The 18949-nt window shown below is 38.1% G+C and overlaps 1 protein-coding gene across 3 annotated transcripts in view; it reads right to left on the bottom strand.

Annotated features, from left to right (window-relative positions):
- CTPS2 (CTP synthase 2) overlaps positions 1-18949 on the bottom strand; it is a 76072-nt gene that overhangs the window by 17930 nt on the left and 39193 nt on the right. For all 3 annotated transcript variants that reach the window (XR_007707743.1, XM_035542020.2, XM_035542021.2), the window contains exons 14-15: positions 2455-2551; positions 200-255 (exon numbers count right to left, since the gene is read on the bottom strand). Coding sequence is in view for 2 of the 3 variants with exons in the window: in XM_035542020.2 (XP_035397913.1) it covers positions 200-255; positions 2455-2551 (153 nt within the window). In the remaining variant the exon portion in view is untranslated. The remainder of the gene's footprint in view (positions 1-199; positions 256-2454; positions 2552-18949) is intronic.

Below are 18949 nucleotides of genomic sequence, written 5' to 3'. Positions count from 1 at the left end.
CTTAGCTCCAAGCATTTAGTTGAACCAAAATACAGGGGTTCCTTCCAACCTCGATGTCTCTACCTAACCATTAGTAAACCTTGTTTTAACTTTATTTAAGAAATCTCTCATTTGCTTTAAAGCAAATCATGCCTACCAGCAGAAACATGATTTGCTTAAGCTTTAAGTTTTGAGCACAAAATGTATGAACAGAGCTTACCTCATATCGATGCCTGTGTCGCTCCTCTACAAACATTTCATCGCCATAAAGTTTCCCTGAATACACACACAAAAAAAAGCAATTAACACTAACGTGTTGCTTTAATAGTTGTTACACATACGGCTTGTAATTTAAACTTTACTTTTTTTTCCACATGGAAAACACGTAACAGGACACTATTCATCTCACTCCAGCTTTCTGTTTTTCTGAGCAATGACTAGTTTCTTTTAATTTACTGTTACCTGAGTTTATTCAGGTTTCATACTCAACTTTCACCAAACAGAAGTAGCTTAGATAGACTTTAGAGTGTGAAGACCATGAATAAACTAATTTACACTGTAATACCCCAAATAATAATAATGAGTAAAAAAAACAGGAATGAAAAGAATGAAAAAGCAACATAAATTCCCTGCAGGTTTTACAACACTTGTATGAAAAATGTGTAGTGAAGGAAGCACCACAGCCTTTTACTAACATCTGTTCCATTTTAATAGATTATGCCTGGCAGCTGGCATACCTCCAGTGACAAACTGAATGTTGTTTTTCTCTCTGTTTTCCTGATCTCTTTACCCAAATGACTTTTGCAGCCCTCTGAGCCTAATCTGGAATGCTCTACATTGAAAACCAACAAGGAGTAATTTTAAGATATGTAGTAAACCAGCATTTAATCATCTCTATCACAGCCATAGCCCGAACTCTGCTTTAATTTATTACAGCATTATTAGGAGTACTGTCTCAAAGGGTTAGGACAAGAATTGAACTGCCAAAAAGATCTCCAAGAATTTGTAGAGCAGTAATACTGCAATTTTGCAAAAAACAGTGTATGACTTAATTCTAAGGAGCCCCTTTTTCAAAAACAGTAGTTCCACTCAAGGTGTAAAGCATTAGAAACAGGAATGAGAGAGACTTCCTGAGCAGACTATCAGAGCTTTCTCAAAGTCTTTGACAAGTATGGTCATTTAAACAACTCGTAATACTGATCAAGAGTAGCAACACATTGTAATTTTTATTAAACTTTTCAAGAAATGTTGAGGCCACAGAAAAGCTAAAATAAGGTGAAAAGGGAAGAGTGCATTTTGCGATATGCATGTCAGTATTACACCTAGGCAAAGTATCACCTGGGTCAGTCAGCTCACTAGCACAGATACAGATATTCTCCCTAAAGACAGATTTTTCATTAAATGTAAATATGTATTATGCTTTGGTCTCCTGATGAACTAGACTTTTTTTAAATCTCAGAAGGATACTTTCCATAAGTTCAAAGCTGAATATAGTAATAGCTTAGACCAATATCCGAGCAGGGCAATACAGGAAATATGCCCAAATTTATTTATGAACAGGAAACTCTATTTTACACATTTTTAATATCACTTATATTACTACTGTATAGTAGGCTGGTTAGTAAGAGACCTAGATATTACTGGAATTTTAAAATACATATAGCTCAAATAGAATAATTTGTTCTATATTCTGATTGCTTCTATTTTGCCTTTTGAAGCATCCTGTTACAGAAAATTATTTTATTTTCCTGCAACAAATAATTTGCTCTCCCAAAACAAGACTGTTTCCAGGGCTGGGCTAGGCCTAGAGGGATGCTGGATCAGAGACTGGAGTTAAGCAAAGCCAGGCTATAATTAGGAAACAAACTAGCAACATTGTCAAGATAAGAAGAGGACTTATATGGTGAGGCCAGATGATGTCTAAAGCTGAGATGTACTGGTGATTCTAGGGAATGATTAGCAACATTTAGGTCTGGGGAGAGCATGTGTAGGAATTTGGGTTAGTTCTACCAAAAAGGTAAAGGGGTAGAACAAGAAGCCCTGGTTCACACTGGAGATAATGCATCATTTGCATGTCCTATCAACTCAAAGAAAATAGGAAGGAAACGAGAAGAGACATTCTTAGTAAATCCTTGCATTCTGATCTTCCCCCCAAAATAGCGAATTAACCATAAAATGCATTGCAGGTATCTCAACACTTTCCTCACTTCTTATTTAAAGCAATGTAAAATGCTGGGTCCTAATTCAGCTTTTCACTGAAATTTCCAGATTTCTCTCATTTCTCAGCTTTTCGTTCTGATCCAGGGTAAACGTACATGGAAACAGAATCAGAGTGTATGAGCTCAAGGAAGCTGCCACCCAACTGCTTGCTTGAGGTTGTAGTCCTTTAACAAAATGTACTTCGGTATTTTTGCTTTGCCATGTTACAGAGTTCCTGTCCAAAAGGCAGGCGATAAGAGCAAAAATATATCTTACTTAAAATAGAATTTTGTGTTTTGAAAACAGTCCTCCTCTTCCCCAGTCTCATGGTTCCACCCATATCTCCAGGATTGTGTTCTGGCATGTCAATGACCTTTAGAGAAAAATTGTTTAAACACTGTTTTGTCCAACAAAGAAAAAAAAATGCAACAATCACATAAAAGACTGCATAGATTTATAAATTGTAACATCATTGAGTTTTCTTCCAAGAATTTCCAATTAGAACTTCTCTTTGGTTTTCCTAATGCTTTATTTTCAGTATTACTGTACACTAGGCCCTTCCTTATACTTTTCCTTATACTGTTAATTATATACAATATTCTTTCTTACACTAAGAGGCAGAAACAGCTGTCTTGATAAGACAGTGGAAGTTCTCTTTTTTTTCTTTTTTTTGAGAAGGGGAGGGCACAGGGAAGCAGAATGAACAGAAGACAAAACTTGCAACAAGACTATAACATTGTTAAAGCAGGGTACTAAAAGAGATGACTTCTACAGGTGTGCTATTTCAGATTATATGCATAATTAATTTATCACAGGGAGAAAACTGATGAAACTTCCCTCCTGAATCACTTTTGTAAAAGCATTTCTTTTCAGTGGTGCCCAGTGCCAGGACAAGAGGCACTGGGCACAAACTGGAGCACAGGAGGCTCCCTCTGAGCACCAGGCAGCCCTTCTGTGCTGTGCGGGTGAGGAGCCCTGGCACAGGCTGCCCAGGGAGGCTGTGGGGTCTCCTCCTTGGAGATCTCCAAAAGCCTCCTGGGCCTGGCCCTGGGCAGCCTGCTCTGGGTGTCCCTGCTTGGGCAGGGCTTGGAGCAGGTGAGCCCAGAGGGCCCTGCCAGCCTCAGCCATGCTGTGAGCCTGTTTCTTAGATGGCCTAAGCATCCACAGAATACTGGGTTGCCTCCCATGAAGAACATGCTATTTAACATTTAAAAAAGAGGATATACAAACAGTGGGTTTGTGGACTGAAGCAGATGGGTCAAATGGCTGCTTTGTGGGTTAAATTAAATCCAAGACAATGGAATTCAGCGGATGTGAGAAAGAACCTCTTAAGGGAAGGATGGTGTTTAGTTTTACTCAGTCTGAATAATCCTGATGGGTCTCACAACTGTGTTTACAGAAAGCCTGTCTCACAGAGGTAAAACCATTCAGAATAGTAGAAACGAGCTCAAACTATGACCTACATGCCTGTATTTGCATATACATATTCAGTGAGAAATATGATTGACAAGGAAAGGTTCTAAAAATACAAATATTCACACATCTGGGTAATCTGGAAATGGATTTTTATTAACCTTAATTTGCCCTCTGGGAGTAATGAAAACAATTTCTGATGATACACTTCATAAAGTGAAGTTATTCAATTTACAAGGGATGGTGGAAAGTGCTTAGCCTTTGGCCTTGTGCCAATGCATTTCAGCTGTGCAATTATCTCTGTATAACCTTATACCTTCAAAATGTTATTTATAAACTATATACTCATTATAAAATGTCATGAGCAGAAGTTGTGATCAAACCAGTAGGATATTACAAATCTTCTAATTACCTCCCAAAAACCCAAAGGTGAGGACTGTGCAGCTAAAAAAAACCTCAGAGAAAAAACTCAAGAAATACTCAAAATAAAATCATTCATTAAATCCATGCTACTTTAAAAATGATGAGACTGTCTTGTTTATTTCCTTCCATTTACTTTCACTTCTTTTCTGTAATAGTAGACATAAAAAACAAACCAAAATAAAAAAAAAACACAGCACAAGACAACAGAAGCAGTTAGAGTGTTTACAATAAGCTGTGTGTATATGTCAAATACTCTGGCCCTCTGAAACCACACACAAGTTTTCCAAGAGATTTTATTTACTTGCTTATACCCACACTACAAATAATTTTAAAGTTGTACTCCTAACTCCCATCAAATGGGGATGAAATGGTCCCAAGCAGCTACCAAATATTTCAGTCGCGTGCTTCTCTTCCAATCACAAAAATATAAAAATTCCACTTCAGTGGCTGTTTCATGAGCATTTGCAGTTGACGAGACAAACACTAAGATTGAAAAATAAAAATTGGAGGCTAAAGTGAAGATTTGACATTCCTTCATTCTCAAAAGTGTATCAAGCACATAACCACTGCCCCTAACCTCAGCTTCAGATTTTTCATCCTAAAAATTTGAGTCAGAACGTCTTGATTTAAATTTGTTAACTGAATCATGGTAATAATGAGGTCATCCCACGCCCCCCGGAGAAATTTATATTTCACTGTTTTCTTGCCTTTCATTATTTGCTGAACTAAGATCTTCTATCAAAATATTCCGAGAGTAATACCATGAACAGAACCGCGAGAGATACAATATGGGAGACGATAACTTCTTGAAAGACATTGCTCAACTAAAACTGCTTAATTAAAACACTGATTCCAAATTAAGTGGACCTGTCTATGCAGGCCATAGAAAATTTCACTAATTTACTGTGTTTAAATGTGTTCTTCAGGAAGATTCAAAACCATTAGTTGTCAAATGTATGTTTCATGTATGTGTGGTCAGGGGCACATAATCAGAAGAGGATCCAACCCTTAAAATGTGCATTAATGTCTGCTAAGTCTTAACTGAGATGTATTTTAAGAAATATCGCATTATACAACTGTTCAGTCTTGTTTCTATCGGTGGCAGATTTTGTACCAACGTAAAAGCCCTACCGAGTTTCAACATCAAGCAACTTACTGTGTGTGTTCATGTTTTGTTACTGATATGTTGCATTATAAACCAGCTCTCTATCTTCTCCAAGATTTTTTGGCTTATCATAGTAAAAGAATAGAAAAGGCTTCTGATATTAATTTTTGTAGTCAGGTGAGGAAAGAAGTTACCTTTGAATTAGCAACACAGGGCTACTTTGACTCTGGATCTTACTTTTTGATATGTTCTGTGGTTCTGCTCGATGTCAGCAGCTATCACAGCACAACCCTCAATGTTTATGTATTTATTACGTGAGTTTGCAACAAGGTCTATGAAAGCAATTTTCAAAGGAGAAGCAACACTGCTGCGTGCCCTACAGCCCAAGGATAGTAATAAGCATCAGAAAATCAACTCATATTATGGAAAACTTTGCCATATTTTACGGAATTTATTTGATCAGATAAAAGACAAATCTTGAAGTGGTGGTTACTCTGAATAACTGAATAGATTCTTCAAAGAGCTTATGCTTCCCTCCACAGAATACATCAGCTGTCACCATGCATTAGTTCTTTGAAGAGCAAAAACAGCAAAGAACAACAGGCACCACAAGCAACAAAAAAGCATCAGTAGGGAGGGTGCAAGAAGAGATAAGGCATTAATTAGGTCTTTTTTACTCAAATCTCTGAAAACTGCTAACACTACAGGGATTTTACAGAGATCACATATTACACACCAGACAGCCAACATGAAATAGATAACAAATCACTGACATAACACAAAGCACATTCTAGATATAAAACAGTCTGATGGATATTAAATCACACTACTGATGAAAAGCAACTTTAACTACCCATGAAATACAGTTTTCCTTCAGAAATCTACTGCTTGAATTGTTTCATTGTCATTAGAAAACATATTAAAGCTAATGAGAAAAGTTCGGACACTCAACATACAGCAACCAAGGCTCTGAAAATCCAACACGTATCACTTTACTAATCGTCACAGGACCATCACAGGACCATTAAGTTCTGTCTTTGTTTTGCTTCATATCCTGCAATGCCATTTTGAAGAATATATCTACCTTGGTTACACTGGGGGGAGGGCTAGGGGGTGGAAAGAAGGGGAAAGAATTGTTTGATTTGAACAACTGCTTGGTAAGTTATCTTTGGAAGTGGGTTTTTAGAGTTTTTGCCTTTTTTGCTCTGCTCTTGTCTGGTAAGCAAATGTCATTGCTGAAAGAAATCACTATTCATGTAAGCGCTGATCAGAGCACTAGGAGAAGCCCTGATCCTGAAGATAAACTGAACACTGAAAAGAGGCCCTAAGACTGAGCACATAAGAGATGTGCGGAAGCAAAGGTGGCAGGAGCAGGGAATACAAAGGCAAGCACTCTTGCATATGAGTCCCTGCTAAGCATGGATTTGAAAAAAAAAAAAAAAGGGCAACACAAACCAACAAAGACACAACCCAAACTAGACGACCCATTCATTTATCAACTCTTACACTTTTAAGAAAAAAAATTGACTGATGCAATGCTAAGAGTGGTGCTGAGAGCTTCCCACTTGGCAAGTAAGCAGAAGGATGCTCTTCCCTCATTCATTCAAAACCAGGGATTTAACATACTCAAGTACCAGAAGAAGGAGCAAGGTGAACACACCTGCCCAAATCCCTTAGCCCCTTAAAGCTCTCCGGTTTCCAAGCAAACCCCACCACTGCCCATCTATCTAAAGCATTTGGCCCTCTAGGACACAATTAATTGCCATAAAGGTACTTGAAGGTTTCAGAATACTCAGTGCTCTGTTACTCTGGTTTACTTTTGAAGTAATGTTTGTTTTCCAAAAAATGACAACCATCATGTATAAGATCAAAGCAGAAATCATCAATAGCTGATTCATTCAGCTACACAGAGATCTGAATAACCAGCTTGAAAAATCCTGTCCTCTGCCTCTCCACAGAACCACAGCACAGTATCCAAACATCCCAACAAATATCAGATTAAATTTCTTAAACTTTGGAAACTAATTTACATGACTTCTTTACCCAAGTTATTGTTCTGCTTGCAGGGTTTCCTTTTATCCTGAAAATCTATGTGACCATCCCGCAGCACATTATTGCCAACCATTTTCCAGCTTGGACAATCCTCTTTTCCAGAAATTTGTTGTTTCCTATTTTAGGATTAAATAGTTGCCCTAAGGTATTTATTTAATTAAATCCCAAAAAACTCTCTAAGACGGATTCTGCCTGAAGAAGCAGAAATTCTGGTACAGAATGTTTTGTAGTATTTTCTTCAGGAAAAAAGTCACTAAAGCTGTACTGCTTTTTCAAACATTGCTCACTCACTCATTACTATAGTGCAGTGAACTGAGAAAGTTAATGGGGATGCTGATATGCAGAGCCTATACAGATATTGCCTAACAGCATTTCAGAACTCACTCTAGTTATGCCAACCACACATCCCAGAGCTTAAATAGTTAACCAATGTAAGTTTTCAGACTGTTAATGTTAACGAAATGAACAAGGTTAGATAGGGCTGGCTACAGAAAGATACCGGAGTGCCAGTCATGCCATGCCAGGAAGTGCAGGATTTGCTACAGACTTGAATAACTGTAAGTGGACAAGTGTTCTCAGACTTTGGACTGGTCCAGTTCGCTTGACAATTATTGACCAAATGCTCACTGGTGTAATTTCGGAATGATCAGGCAGATATCTACAGCTAGGAAAGCCTTCCCTCCCTACCACATACAACTATTCAACAATCAAAACTGTCACTGCATTTGAGGGGGACCTTCAACTGAAATTGCTAGATGAAATTTTGCCCTTACCAAATTCACTTAAATCCACATGAAATATGTCAGAAAAAGGAAGTCAAGAAGCAAGTCTCTTTCAGAGCATTCTGAAGCAGGAGAAAGACCCTAGAGAGGGAGACAGTCTTGTGTTCTCTCCATCAAACACGAAGCTGACGTAGGGATAATCACACGCTTACAGCCTGAGGCTGGTTAAACAGCAGTATACTTTATGGACCCTGACTGAGAGACTGGTTCTGTCTTACCGGCAACTGCCATGGAAGACTCAGCACAGACCAGTCCACTGCCTAAGCCATGCAAAGTAGTCAAGGAGATGTGAGATTGTCCTTAGTAGAGACAAAGCACAATGTATTATGTTTCCACTATGTTCTGTACTTTCTCTACCCTGAGTTATCTTGCACGAGCAAGCATCCATTCCACTTTCTTCTCATTTGTTAACAAAGTAGTGTTAGTTAGGATCACTTCATTACCAGCAAGCACTGAGCCACAGGAAAAATGGCTTACTTTAGGTACTCACTCCTCCAGACCTTCACCAAGATGAATTTCTAGTATCAACTTCCAGACCATACTCAATAGCAAGACCTGTCCTCTCCTAGCATTTCTTGAACAAATGCCATCTATCTACCATTAAAAAAAAAAAAAAAAAAAAGGAATACGTCCTTAGGAAACACAAGGAGAACTAGCAACTGTTTTCCATCCAACTTCACCAGCATAATCCGAACACTTCCAGATTTGCAAGCAAGTAAAACTGCCTGGATTACAACCTCTAATCCTTACCGCAGAACGGTGTCACAAATCATCCCAATATCCTGTCTATGTTCCAGACCTGCCCAGTGGTTAATTTCGCAATTGATGATCAAGGTCCAGGAACAGAGCCATTTCTTTTAGAAAAAGAGCGTTCAGCAAGCAGAAATTTGTAGATTGCCCTACTTTAGTTTTCATTATGCTTGGAAGGTACTTTTGCCATTGGATAAAACTTCCCTGCTAACTTTTGAGAGGAGAATTGAGAGGAGAACAAATCCCTAGAAAAGTCCTGGATCAGTTCAAAAGTTTCTTTTCAGTAATCTCGCCACAGCCATTTGTTTCCTTTTTCAGGCCTGCCAAAACAGTCAGGGAGGAACATTTGCCACAGATGTGCTGAAATTATGTGCACATGCTAAAATAAAACAGTTATTGCAATAGAAAATAAATACATCTGTGGACTAATTGTTACGTTTATTGGGGATGGAAAAACATCCTATTGAAAGGATAGTTATTTAAATGAAAAAAAAAGAAAGATAACGGTTCTTCAATACTGAAAAAGACTGGAAGTTTTCGTGTTAGAGCTCTACTCCCAGATGAAAGTAAAAGGACAAACACCATCCAGAGGTTGAAATCCATATCAGTTATAAGAATACAAACCTAAACATACCTGTATTTTTTGTGGTTTAGCTTCTGTTTTAAAAGAAACAGCTTTATCCCGTCTGTGTTTCGGTCTGATAAATCATTTTTCTTTATCTGACAAAATATGCTTGCCCGAGTTTAACTTCATGAAGTTTAAGATGAATTCACCGATTAGCTTTAGTTACTGTACCTTTGGTTAAGATATCATTAAACTGAGGTTTTAAGCTGAAGAGGAAAAAAGCACATACTATCGCTATTGCTTAACACTGCCTTAAGAAATGCCTCATTAAAAAATTCGGAGTAAATGAATGAAAGAAAAATATAAAAGGATTCTAGGTCCATAAAGATTTCTGTGCCACAGATATATAGGAACCAGTCCAGTGTCATTCTTTCCAATGAAGGTATTAGGCTTCATACCATGCCCAAACATCAGAGGCAGACCACAAGCTTTACTGGTTGATCACCTCTTAAAACAGACACTTTTTGAAGAGACACCAGAATTTAAAATGTGACATTTCTACATCAAGAAGATAATTCTCTGTTAGCTGAACTATATTAGTGTCTCTGGTAGGTGAGCGTTTTATGAAAATAAGCTGAATAGAATGAAAAAGAATATATTTACTCAGAAAAACATCCCTATTCTTTTAATTTGCAACTTCTAAGAACAACAACAAAAAAAAACACAATCCAAGATCTCAATAAAAAGCAAAGCAGTGAGAAAATATCTTGAAATGCTTTAAAGACACTTCTGAGTGAAGATGTCAAACCTCTTCTATAAGGTATTTTGCGGATTGTATATTGTTGCCAAAAAATAAATAAATAAACACACCACTGAAGTTATATAGAACTACTGCAGACAGTTGTGAAAGTAAATGTTACTCTAGTCCTGGTGCCAAAATCCTGTGACAAATCTAATTAGCTTAACAAGCACTCAGCTGAGTCCACTCTGCAAAACCACACAAAGAAACAATTCAGGCCAACCACTGTAACTTTAATTGAAGCAATTTGTTCTGATGAGCAAGCCTGTTTTCTTCTCAACTCTTCTTTTATACTTAAGCTATAACTTTCTTGAGAAGATACTGAAGGCTAGAGTAAGTCTCAAACTCATTTACAGCATAGTCACACTTCTTATCTTCCACCTCCTTCTTCTTTTCTTTGTTTTCTCTTTTTGAATTTTGAAATAGCATCCCACTAAGTATCATAACCAGAAACAACACTATGCAAGCTACAGCAACTTCTTTCGGAAGGCAAGCAGGATCGCTTTTCTGTTTAAACAGCAATTCATATCTACTATGCAGATATTGGAATATTTTATATTCTTCTTTGAAAGCTTCTATTTTAATTTATTTTTAAAATAAAGTGAAAGTCATTGTTTAAAAGTCATGTCTCCACCCAGTAACATTCTGCTACTCATAATAAAACCACACAAAATGAAAGAGCTTATGGAACTGAAGTTGGCTGCCCCATTACCTAGTGGTCCTCCCATTTACTTAATTTACCAATTTGAGAGATTCTGATAGTGATAATCTTATGGACTAATAACAGAATAGACATACTATAACAGGGAATTTTTTGGCAGAAAGTCTCTGGCACAATCACTGTAATTTTATCTACTCCTATTCCTGTCTTCCATGGGATGCCTGAGACAACACACGTTCCTTGGCCTATCTAGTCTCTGATGTCTGTAACTTTCCCAAAGTTACAGAGAACAATCTGAATGCTGGATATATCATTAGTCATAGAGAACAGACACCTAGTCCCCTGGAAAGCTCTCCAGCAATGAGTAATGTGATTTTCTTTCCCGCCCCCCATGAAGTGAAGAGCAACAGTGCAGATTACCTCCAGGAGTTGTTATCCTCCTTACCACAAATACACCGTAACCTTTCTCACACCAGCTGGAGAACTGGAAGAACTAAAGGAACTGCTGCATATAAAGGTAATCAAGGCACTGACTTCTAATTCTAGGATTTCCTAAGAATACTCCGAACTATATTAGAACCAAAAGAAGAAGAGAGCATAAGGAGATCATTTCAAAGATACAACTTTGTGAGTTAGATTACCTTGGAAAAGAAAAAAAAAAAAAAAAAGTACCTTGGCATTTTCATTACTGTGTATACAACAATTGTACACACCTCATCAGTTTCAGAAAACCAAAAGGAATGATATCTATATTAACCTCATAGCAAAGATAAATTACCTTAATTACACATGCCAGCCACTTCAGGGATGCTTCAAGTCACACGCTGTACATTACATTTAATTATTTCCTGTTTCCACTCAGAGAAGTTTCATCTGTCCAAAGATCATCTTGCCTTGAAGAGTCTTAACTCTGGAAGATGATTTATGACCTACAATCCAAATCCCTTTTACTTCAAGCTGAAGCCATGATGTCTTCCTTCTCAGCAGGATCCTTCCTGTCTTGCCTTGTCTGTTCTGCCTCCTCCAAAAATCTGATAAACAGCACTGTCCAGATCTTAACGTAGTTCTGAGCTCCTTGTCAGCCTTCCCTTATTACATTAACTTTCTTGACCTCAATATCACATGATCCAAAATCCCTTGGAATATGCTTTCTTTAATTGCGTCTACACAGGTATCTGGGGTCAAGTTCTGCATTTAAAAAAGACAAGTGGCTTGACCAGTTGCATCTATGCCATCTACCTCAGGAGAGCTCAAATGTCCATCATTTCCTCCCACCACAAGGTGCCTGTGAGGAACACTGGAATGCCTAGATTCGACTGTGGGCTCCAGCCTGGAGTTAACGTGACAGTACAGACACACCTCTGCGTTCTAGTTTGCTAACAGATCACATAACCAAAAGAATTACAAATCTACATATTCATTTTTAGAGATGAATACAGTAGACACTACTAAAATATAAAATCTACCTCAGATGAGAAAAGCATGAGAAAATAAGACAAGAAAAAAAGGGAAGAAAGAAACAAAGAGGATGTGTTCATGCATGTGGAGAACTCTTAGCAAAAAGTCCAAAGAAGAGAAATGGATCTTTAGATCATTTCTCGTTTAGCAACAATATGGTGAAAGCCTACCGGAAGCATTGTACCTATGTTGTTTCAAAGAAAGTAACATCTAGAGAGTAATATCACCTTTACGCTGCTACAAATCAAGCAGGTATTTAATTAGCATGACATCAGGTGAACACACCCAAAATAATTCAGACACCCTCTGTGAAAAGTGTGGGTGGCAGGCTACAGATCACTGCAGCAGATAATGCAACAGTCCCCTCAAAAGCTACACACAAAATGTTTACGAAGCAACCAGCAAAAGAACGCTGGTATTGCCACACAGCAGAAGCTGTAGGCTGTGTCACCAGCTGGCACAGGATGGGACACAAGGTACAGCCAGCACAGCAGGTAACTCACATACAAAGGAACACGGAGCTGCTACAACCTCTCACACCAAAGCAATCCTCTATTTAATGGTGCCCATATGAAAATCATTTTTATCCTTCACCTGCAGATCTAATAGCTTGTGACTCTGATGGCAGAATGAAAAGTCAGAGAGCACATGAAAAAACGTTAAGTTAAAAAGCATAGGTCTACAATTAACCGCTATGGAAACCACTGCAAATGGAGTTCTGTTGTTCACTACCCGACTGCACACTATCTTATTACCACATACAAGTCAAGGATGGCAGGCAAATATATACAGAATTAAGTTTTCCCTTCTGGGTAACCTTTTTGTCTCCTTCTACCTCACTTTCAGCAGATAAATTTATTGGGGAGGAGGAAAGGATAGGTATTTATTAAAAGGAAAACCTTGGCTAATAGTTTTCTGTTGTTGTTGTTATTAAAATGATATAGTTACAAACATAATGAATAGACCACTCACATCTCATTAAATCCACCCTCCAATAAAACCATGCAACTGATTTGAATTCCTCAATTTTTTTCTTCCCCTTGCACCCTTAGGCATATGTTCAATTCCAGTTCTCACACCCAGATGTCTGCAAAGCTGTTACAAAAATGATGGAAGTTCTCAGCTACTGCATAAAACATCTCCTTTGTAGGCATCAAGCCACTTCACAAACACAAGGATGTTTCATTGCCTCTTTTCATTATATGAGAAAATTAAGATAGATTAAGTGACTTGTTTAACCTAGCAGAAGCAGAAACCAGCACTTCTGAGATACCTAATCTTATTCCTACATTTTAGAAACAAGGCAGCTAATGATATCTCCCTACTGTAAAAACCAACAGATTCCCAGGCGAGCCTCTAACAGTTCACAAATATATTTCATCAATTCTATCTTGGCTCTAAAAGGAAAGCAGGGTTCTTCCCTTTTGATTTTTTTTTTTAATCTCAAATAAGTGTCTTCTCAGTGTCACTTGTCACTCAAACTTCAGGATATCCTGAGTTTACAAGGACATGGTGGAATGAAAAAGAAATTAAATCAAGTCCCTAATGAAAGAACTTTTAGAATCTGTTTCAGTTGTTTGCTTAGGTACTGGCCTTCTAACGGCCTCAAAAGACAGAGATGATTAAATTTGTCTTGTCACTTAAGGTCCAGCTCAGACAACACAGGGAAAAAGCAGGTAAGTTAGCTGAGAAGGTGTTAATATAAATATATCCAACACATAATGGGGCTAATGATAATACATTTAAAAAACAGTAATTTATTTCGTCTTGCAGAATTCATACGGTTTTTGTTACCATCACTTACAGGAAAAGAAAACACAAGCCTTGCAAGAAGGTTTATCTAATTATCTCTATTTAAAATGGATTATACTGAGAAAGTTAGAATACTTTATTTGCCACAAGGAAAAAAAAAAGTTTTGCACAGAGTCAAGCTGTGCAAGAAAGCAATGGTTGCTGATCTGTTATTTGCAGACACAGCATGTCTGCTGTGATTTGTCAAAACATTTTTCAGTTCACAGATTGAGCAATACTGAGGTTTTCGTATTTTTGCCAGGCTCTTGGGCAACTGTTGGGCTTCCTTTTCACCAGTGAAGACCAATGCTAACAGTTTCATGGCAAGTTAATCTCCAATCCCTACGCAGGCTGTCTGTAATTAGCCAGGCCAAATGATAATCCCAACAGAAGCCACAGCTAATTAAATCTATATTATATTTTAGCCACAACAAATAATCACCAAGTGCTTTTATACATAAATTTTCATTATTTTCAAATGTATAATTCCACATTCTTCATAGCTAGAAGAAGGGCTTTTTAATTGTAGGATGCAATGTACAAGAGAAGGCAAGTGTGCAGAGGTGGGGGGAAAATCATCTTTAGTAATATCTCAGAGGAAAACCAATGTTTCTCCTTTTTTTCAATGCTATGCTAGTTCTGAAATACAGAGCATGCACAGGTATCTTTGGTTTACATAGGTCTGTTCCAAATTGATCCTAACCTTAAGGCCTAGCTCCACCTTACATTCGGTGCACACCCTTACAAACTAAAGGCACTTAAAACTTTCTTATAGAATTGCCTCCATTCTTGGTTCCAAATCCAAGGAGTTACCTTTAAGAAGTTAAGAAAACTAAGTTCAAGAAACTAAGAAAATATTTAAAGCTGTACTTTGTTACAGAAAAACTGTGAAATTCCTCATGTTATTGGTGAGAAGGAAAAGCCTTTCTGTGTTGAAGGCAAGACTAGTCAGCAACCAAAAATAAATGAAATTGGCTGTGATGTTGAATCTTAAATTCGACTTAACTGATAGTCAGGTTCTTCTCTGGCACGACTTAGAAACGAGTTATGACTGACACGAATAACTTGTTAAATTCAGTTCATTATAAAATGCAAATCTACTTCTTTGAAATTCTGTTTTACAATTTATAAAAACTGCGCATTTGATGCATTTGCGTAAACTGAGAACTTACAAACTACTACTGCTGATACTTACTGAAGTTATGATAATTTGGCGTTGATTGAATAAATATTTTAAATTAGAAACACTAAAATGAAGCTAGATACATAAGCATTATCCATTCTTGACTATAGTTTTTGTATAGATATATGTCTGCCAATAGGCCATAATCACAAATATAATATTTAGACACCTGCTTAGTATTCTTAGACAATAACTACTCTTACCATAATCCTGGTCTATGATTTAAGCTTTGGTTTTCCTCATGTCCTAGGGTAACACTTGACTTGGTCAAAATGGAGAGGGGATAAAAAAAGAAAAAGAAAAAAAAAGCATCTCTAGCAGCCTTTTGCTTCCATTGTCCCAAATTCTCCTAACAGACATGACAAGCAGAGTTATTCATGGCAATTTATTTAGAGAGCTTTTTGACAATCTTCCCTTGGAAAGAAATCAGTGAATATCTATTATATCTACAAATCACTACACTGCAGTGCTAACAAACGAGAGATTTGTATGCCAAAGGTAAAGCCATTACTTTATAATATCGTTTTTATTATGTTTCACACTGGTAATAAAAATATCAAACATATCCCAGAATACAACCAACAATCTTACTAATGTTAGGCATTTCACACTGCAGACTTCTGAGAATTACCAACTACTGGAGCTCAAATAGAGCACATAAGCACTCCTTTCTCTGAATCAAAGGGAAAGTCTATGGTTCTTACCACTGCCTAGCCACCTATGCTATTTATTTTTCTGCCTCTGCATTTTATGCTGCTGAGTGGCCAGGACAGTGAGGCTGACTTGGTTGTTGTAACATGGGTGCTGAAGGCACAGAAACTGAACAGAGATTTAGAGGTGGCTACCACAGAAGCCTTATATAAAATTACCTTCATTTCTGCCTCCCTTAAGAGCACCTCACACAGTTGCTGACTTTTTCCCCAAATGCACTCAATCCTGCAGGAAATTAAGTGCTTGTTTCCTAGGGCAAGCACCTTTACTGAAGCACCATGGTAATGTCTCAGAAATTCCCTTCTACTTCAGCAGCAATGCCAGAATAGCTGCAACAGGGTCACAGTGCCCCAAAGGCTCCTTGTAGCAAAATTGTGTTAAAAGGACTTCAGTGTTTTACTTCCTTGAACATTTTAACTGTGCTGAGGGCCCATTGTCCCTGCTCAGTGTACAAGGACATCCAGGCATCCTGTTCAACGGTACACACTGCCACATGTGGTCAAGAATTCAGAGTTCTCACTCTCCCAGCTCCTGATCTTTAATATAAAAGGCAAAATAGTTTTAGAAAGAGAAGCCAGAACCCAGCATTCCCCATCCTCCACACATGCACACAAACAAAGTCAAGAGTAACCTACCATGTTAATATATGAAATGCCATCTTGAGCTGTTGGCTTGTTTTGAAAACAAACATCATTAACTCATATCAGGCCCCTTTTCAAAGCATATCAGATAAGATGCTAGGCCCTTCCAGGATCGAGACAATCAGATGTGTAATTTCTGACTCACTATTGGGATTGTGCTGGATTATTACGTTCACAGACAGCAGTCCTGAACTTGCATGAAAGCATAGTGTAGGTATCTCTAGACAAGAAAGAAGCTGAACAAAGGAGCTCCTTACTAGTATCTTTCATGCTTTGGGATTTAGACATCTCAGTTCCAAGTGATTCCAACATTACATGACCATGTTGTTTATTAAAGTGCACCTCTAGGCCTCTTTTGAACAGTCTGTCCGTAAGGTTTTGCACTGATGAGAGCCATAACACTTTGAAAAAACTACTGAACCTGATCGTACCTTACCTCATCAACTTCATGTTCATGATCAGGCAGGGTTCTGAGATACAACTGAAACATCTAGAGAGCTCAGGAACCTGCAAGGCCAGACAACAGCTGAGAGAGAAGACAATCTCACTAAGAAAATAAAGAGCTTTCTAATGCCACTTGTACTGCATTTGCTTACTTATACGTATCTGACTTTGCCCTATCTGAAACTCAACAAAATGTTAATCCTTGGTAAACCTACATGTGCCTTGCTGAAATGCACATTTATGCACATTGAACACTCTCAAATTCCAAAAAAAAAACAAATCTGTTTAGGAAGGAACAAATAAATATATATATTTACCAATTACACTAACTGTAAATTTCAGGTGCAGCATATTTATAAACAACAGCCTTATTGCACTGCTACATGAGCCAAGGCTCAGAAAGTGGAAGGAGAAAACCCCTTCCTGAAACACAGTCTCCCTCAAAACTGTCTCATGTAGCATGGAATATCTGTAACACAGGGAGCTTCTGCGATACCATTATTTGTCTGCCAGATGTGTATATATGACAACATAAGCTGACACATATAGCTACAATGAATAACACCACCAATTTAAAGCTGACTACAAACAATGCATCATACTAAATTATTCATCCCTGTAGCAGCCCCACCCAGTCCTGTTTAGGGAGACACCTTCAACATCTTATGAGGTATAGTTACAGTATAACAAGGATAACCTATATAGTTTGAGTTTCATTTGTGAGATGAGACAGCCCTTTTACACGTCACCACTTAAAGCCTGACAACAATAGGAATTTTAACATAAGGAATGCATCACTTGTGACACATAAAGGATTTTACAATTCATCTTCATCTTGCATATAAGTGTCATACCTCAGAGCAATGACAGGTTCACTACAATGACTGTAGTGCAGCTCTCTGAACTTCTCGCACAAAATTATTTAATCATTTTCAGAAAATTTGTTAACTGGATGCTCCTTATCTCCCAATCTGTCCTTTCTTTTTTTTCATGACAGTAAGATCTCGTGGCACTAGCAACATTAGAAAGTTCTACCACAACTCCCCACATTTGCATTAGAATTAGCTCTCACCTCTACCAACATACACCTTGAGAAAGGTCCTATGTGTAGACTACCAGCACTCCAGCTTTAAAACCTTTTCTTTTTGCAGGTGGTGCAAGAATGGCTGGAGATAACTGACCAAACAGAGGACTTTGATCTAACGACTGATGCCTGGAAGCTAGAGATGATGCACAAGCAGTATACAAGCAGAGATAACTGAATACTGAGCACATTAACAACCCCCGCTCTTTCTTTCCATATGTACAACATTCACAAACATATGCTCTCAGTTACAGCCAACTTCACCTTGACAGTAGACATTTCTATACTGCAGGCAGGCTGCAACATAGGCCTCAGAGACTCCTCAGATCGCTCTTAACTCATCAGGACTCACATGCAAGTAACAGCGGTGATAGTACTCAAAAATACACCTGGGAAACTGGAAAAATACTGGATGGGTAGGGTGTTAACCTATCAGCAGAGGATTAAACAGGATGACTGAGACAGTTGTTGCCCCCAGGTGACAGCAGCCCCACCTCTCTGGCATAGGCCCTGTCCCTTCCAGCAGTGTCAGTGGCATGGGAATCTACTCAAAGACTAACCCAGTTTATAGTCCGGCATGTTAAGGTAAACAAGGTGCACAGATTCACATGCCATTCAGCCATCCACAGTGGAAAAAAGGATGTGACACAGACAAAAAATGATAGCACCTCAGTTACCATTCTACTTAATCCATAATTAAACAGGCATCAAGATCTTGTGACCATGATGCCATAAGTTCCACCACTCCTCCCACTAGCAGCAGTGCCCACACTTCAGCCATCCCTGCAGCTAGTATTCTCATACTCTCCAACATGACTAGAATTGCTTGCTTCAAATATGCCAGTAAAACAGTTTATCAGGGCAATACACAGCAACAGCCCACTTTGAGTGAATTTTGAATCTGCAGAC

The sequence above is a fragment of the Cygnus atratus genome, chromosome 1, assembly GCF_013377495.2.
Source record: "Cygnus atratus isolate AKBS03 ecotype Queensland, Australia chromosome 1, CAtr_DNAZoo_HiC_assembly, whole genome shotgun sequence".
Taxonomy (NCBI): Eukaryota; Metazoa; Chordata; class Aves; order Anseriformes; family Anatidae; genus Cygnus; species Cygnus atratus.
This window is presented reverse-complemented; position numbering and strand designations above follow the sequence as displayed.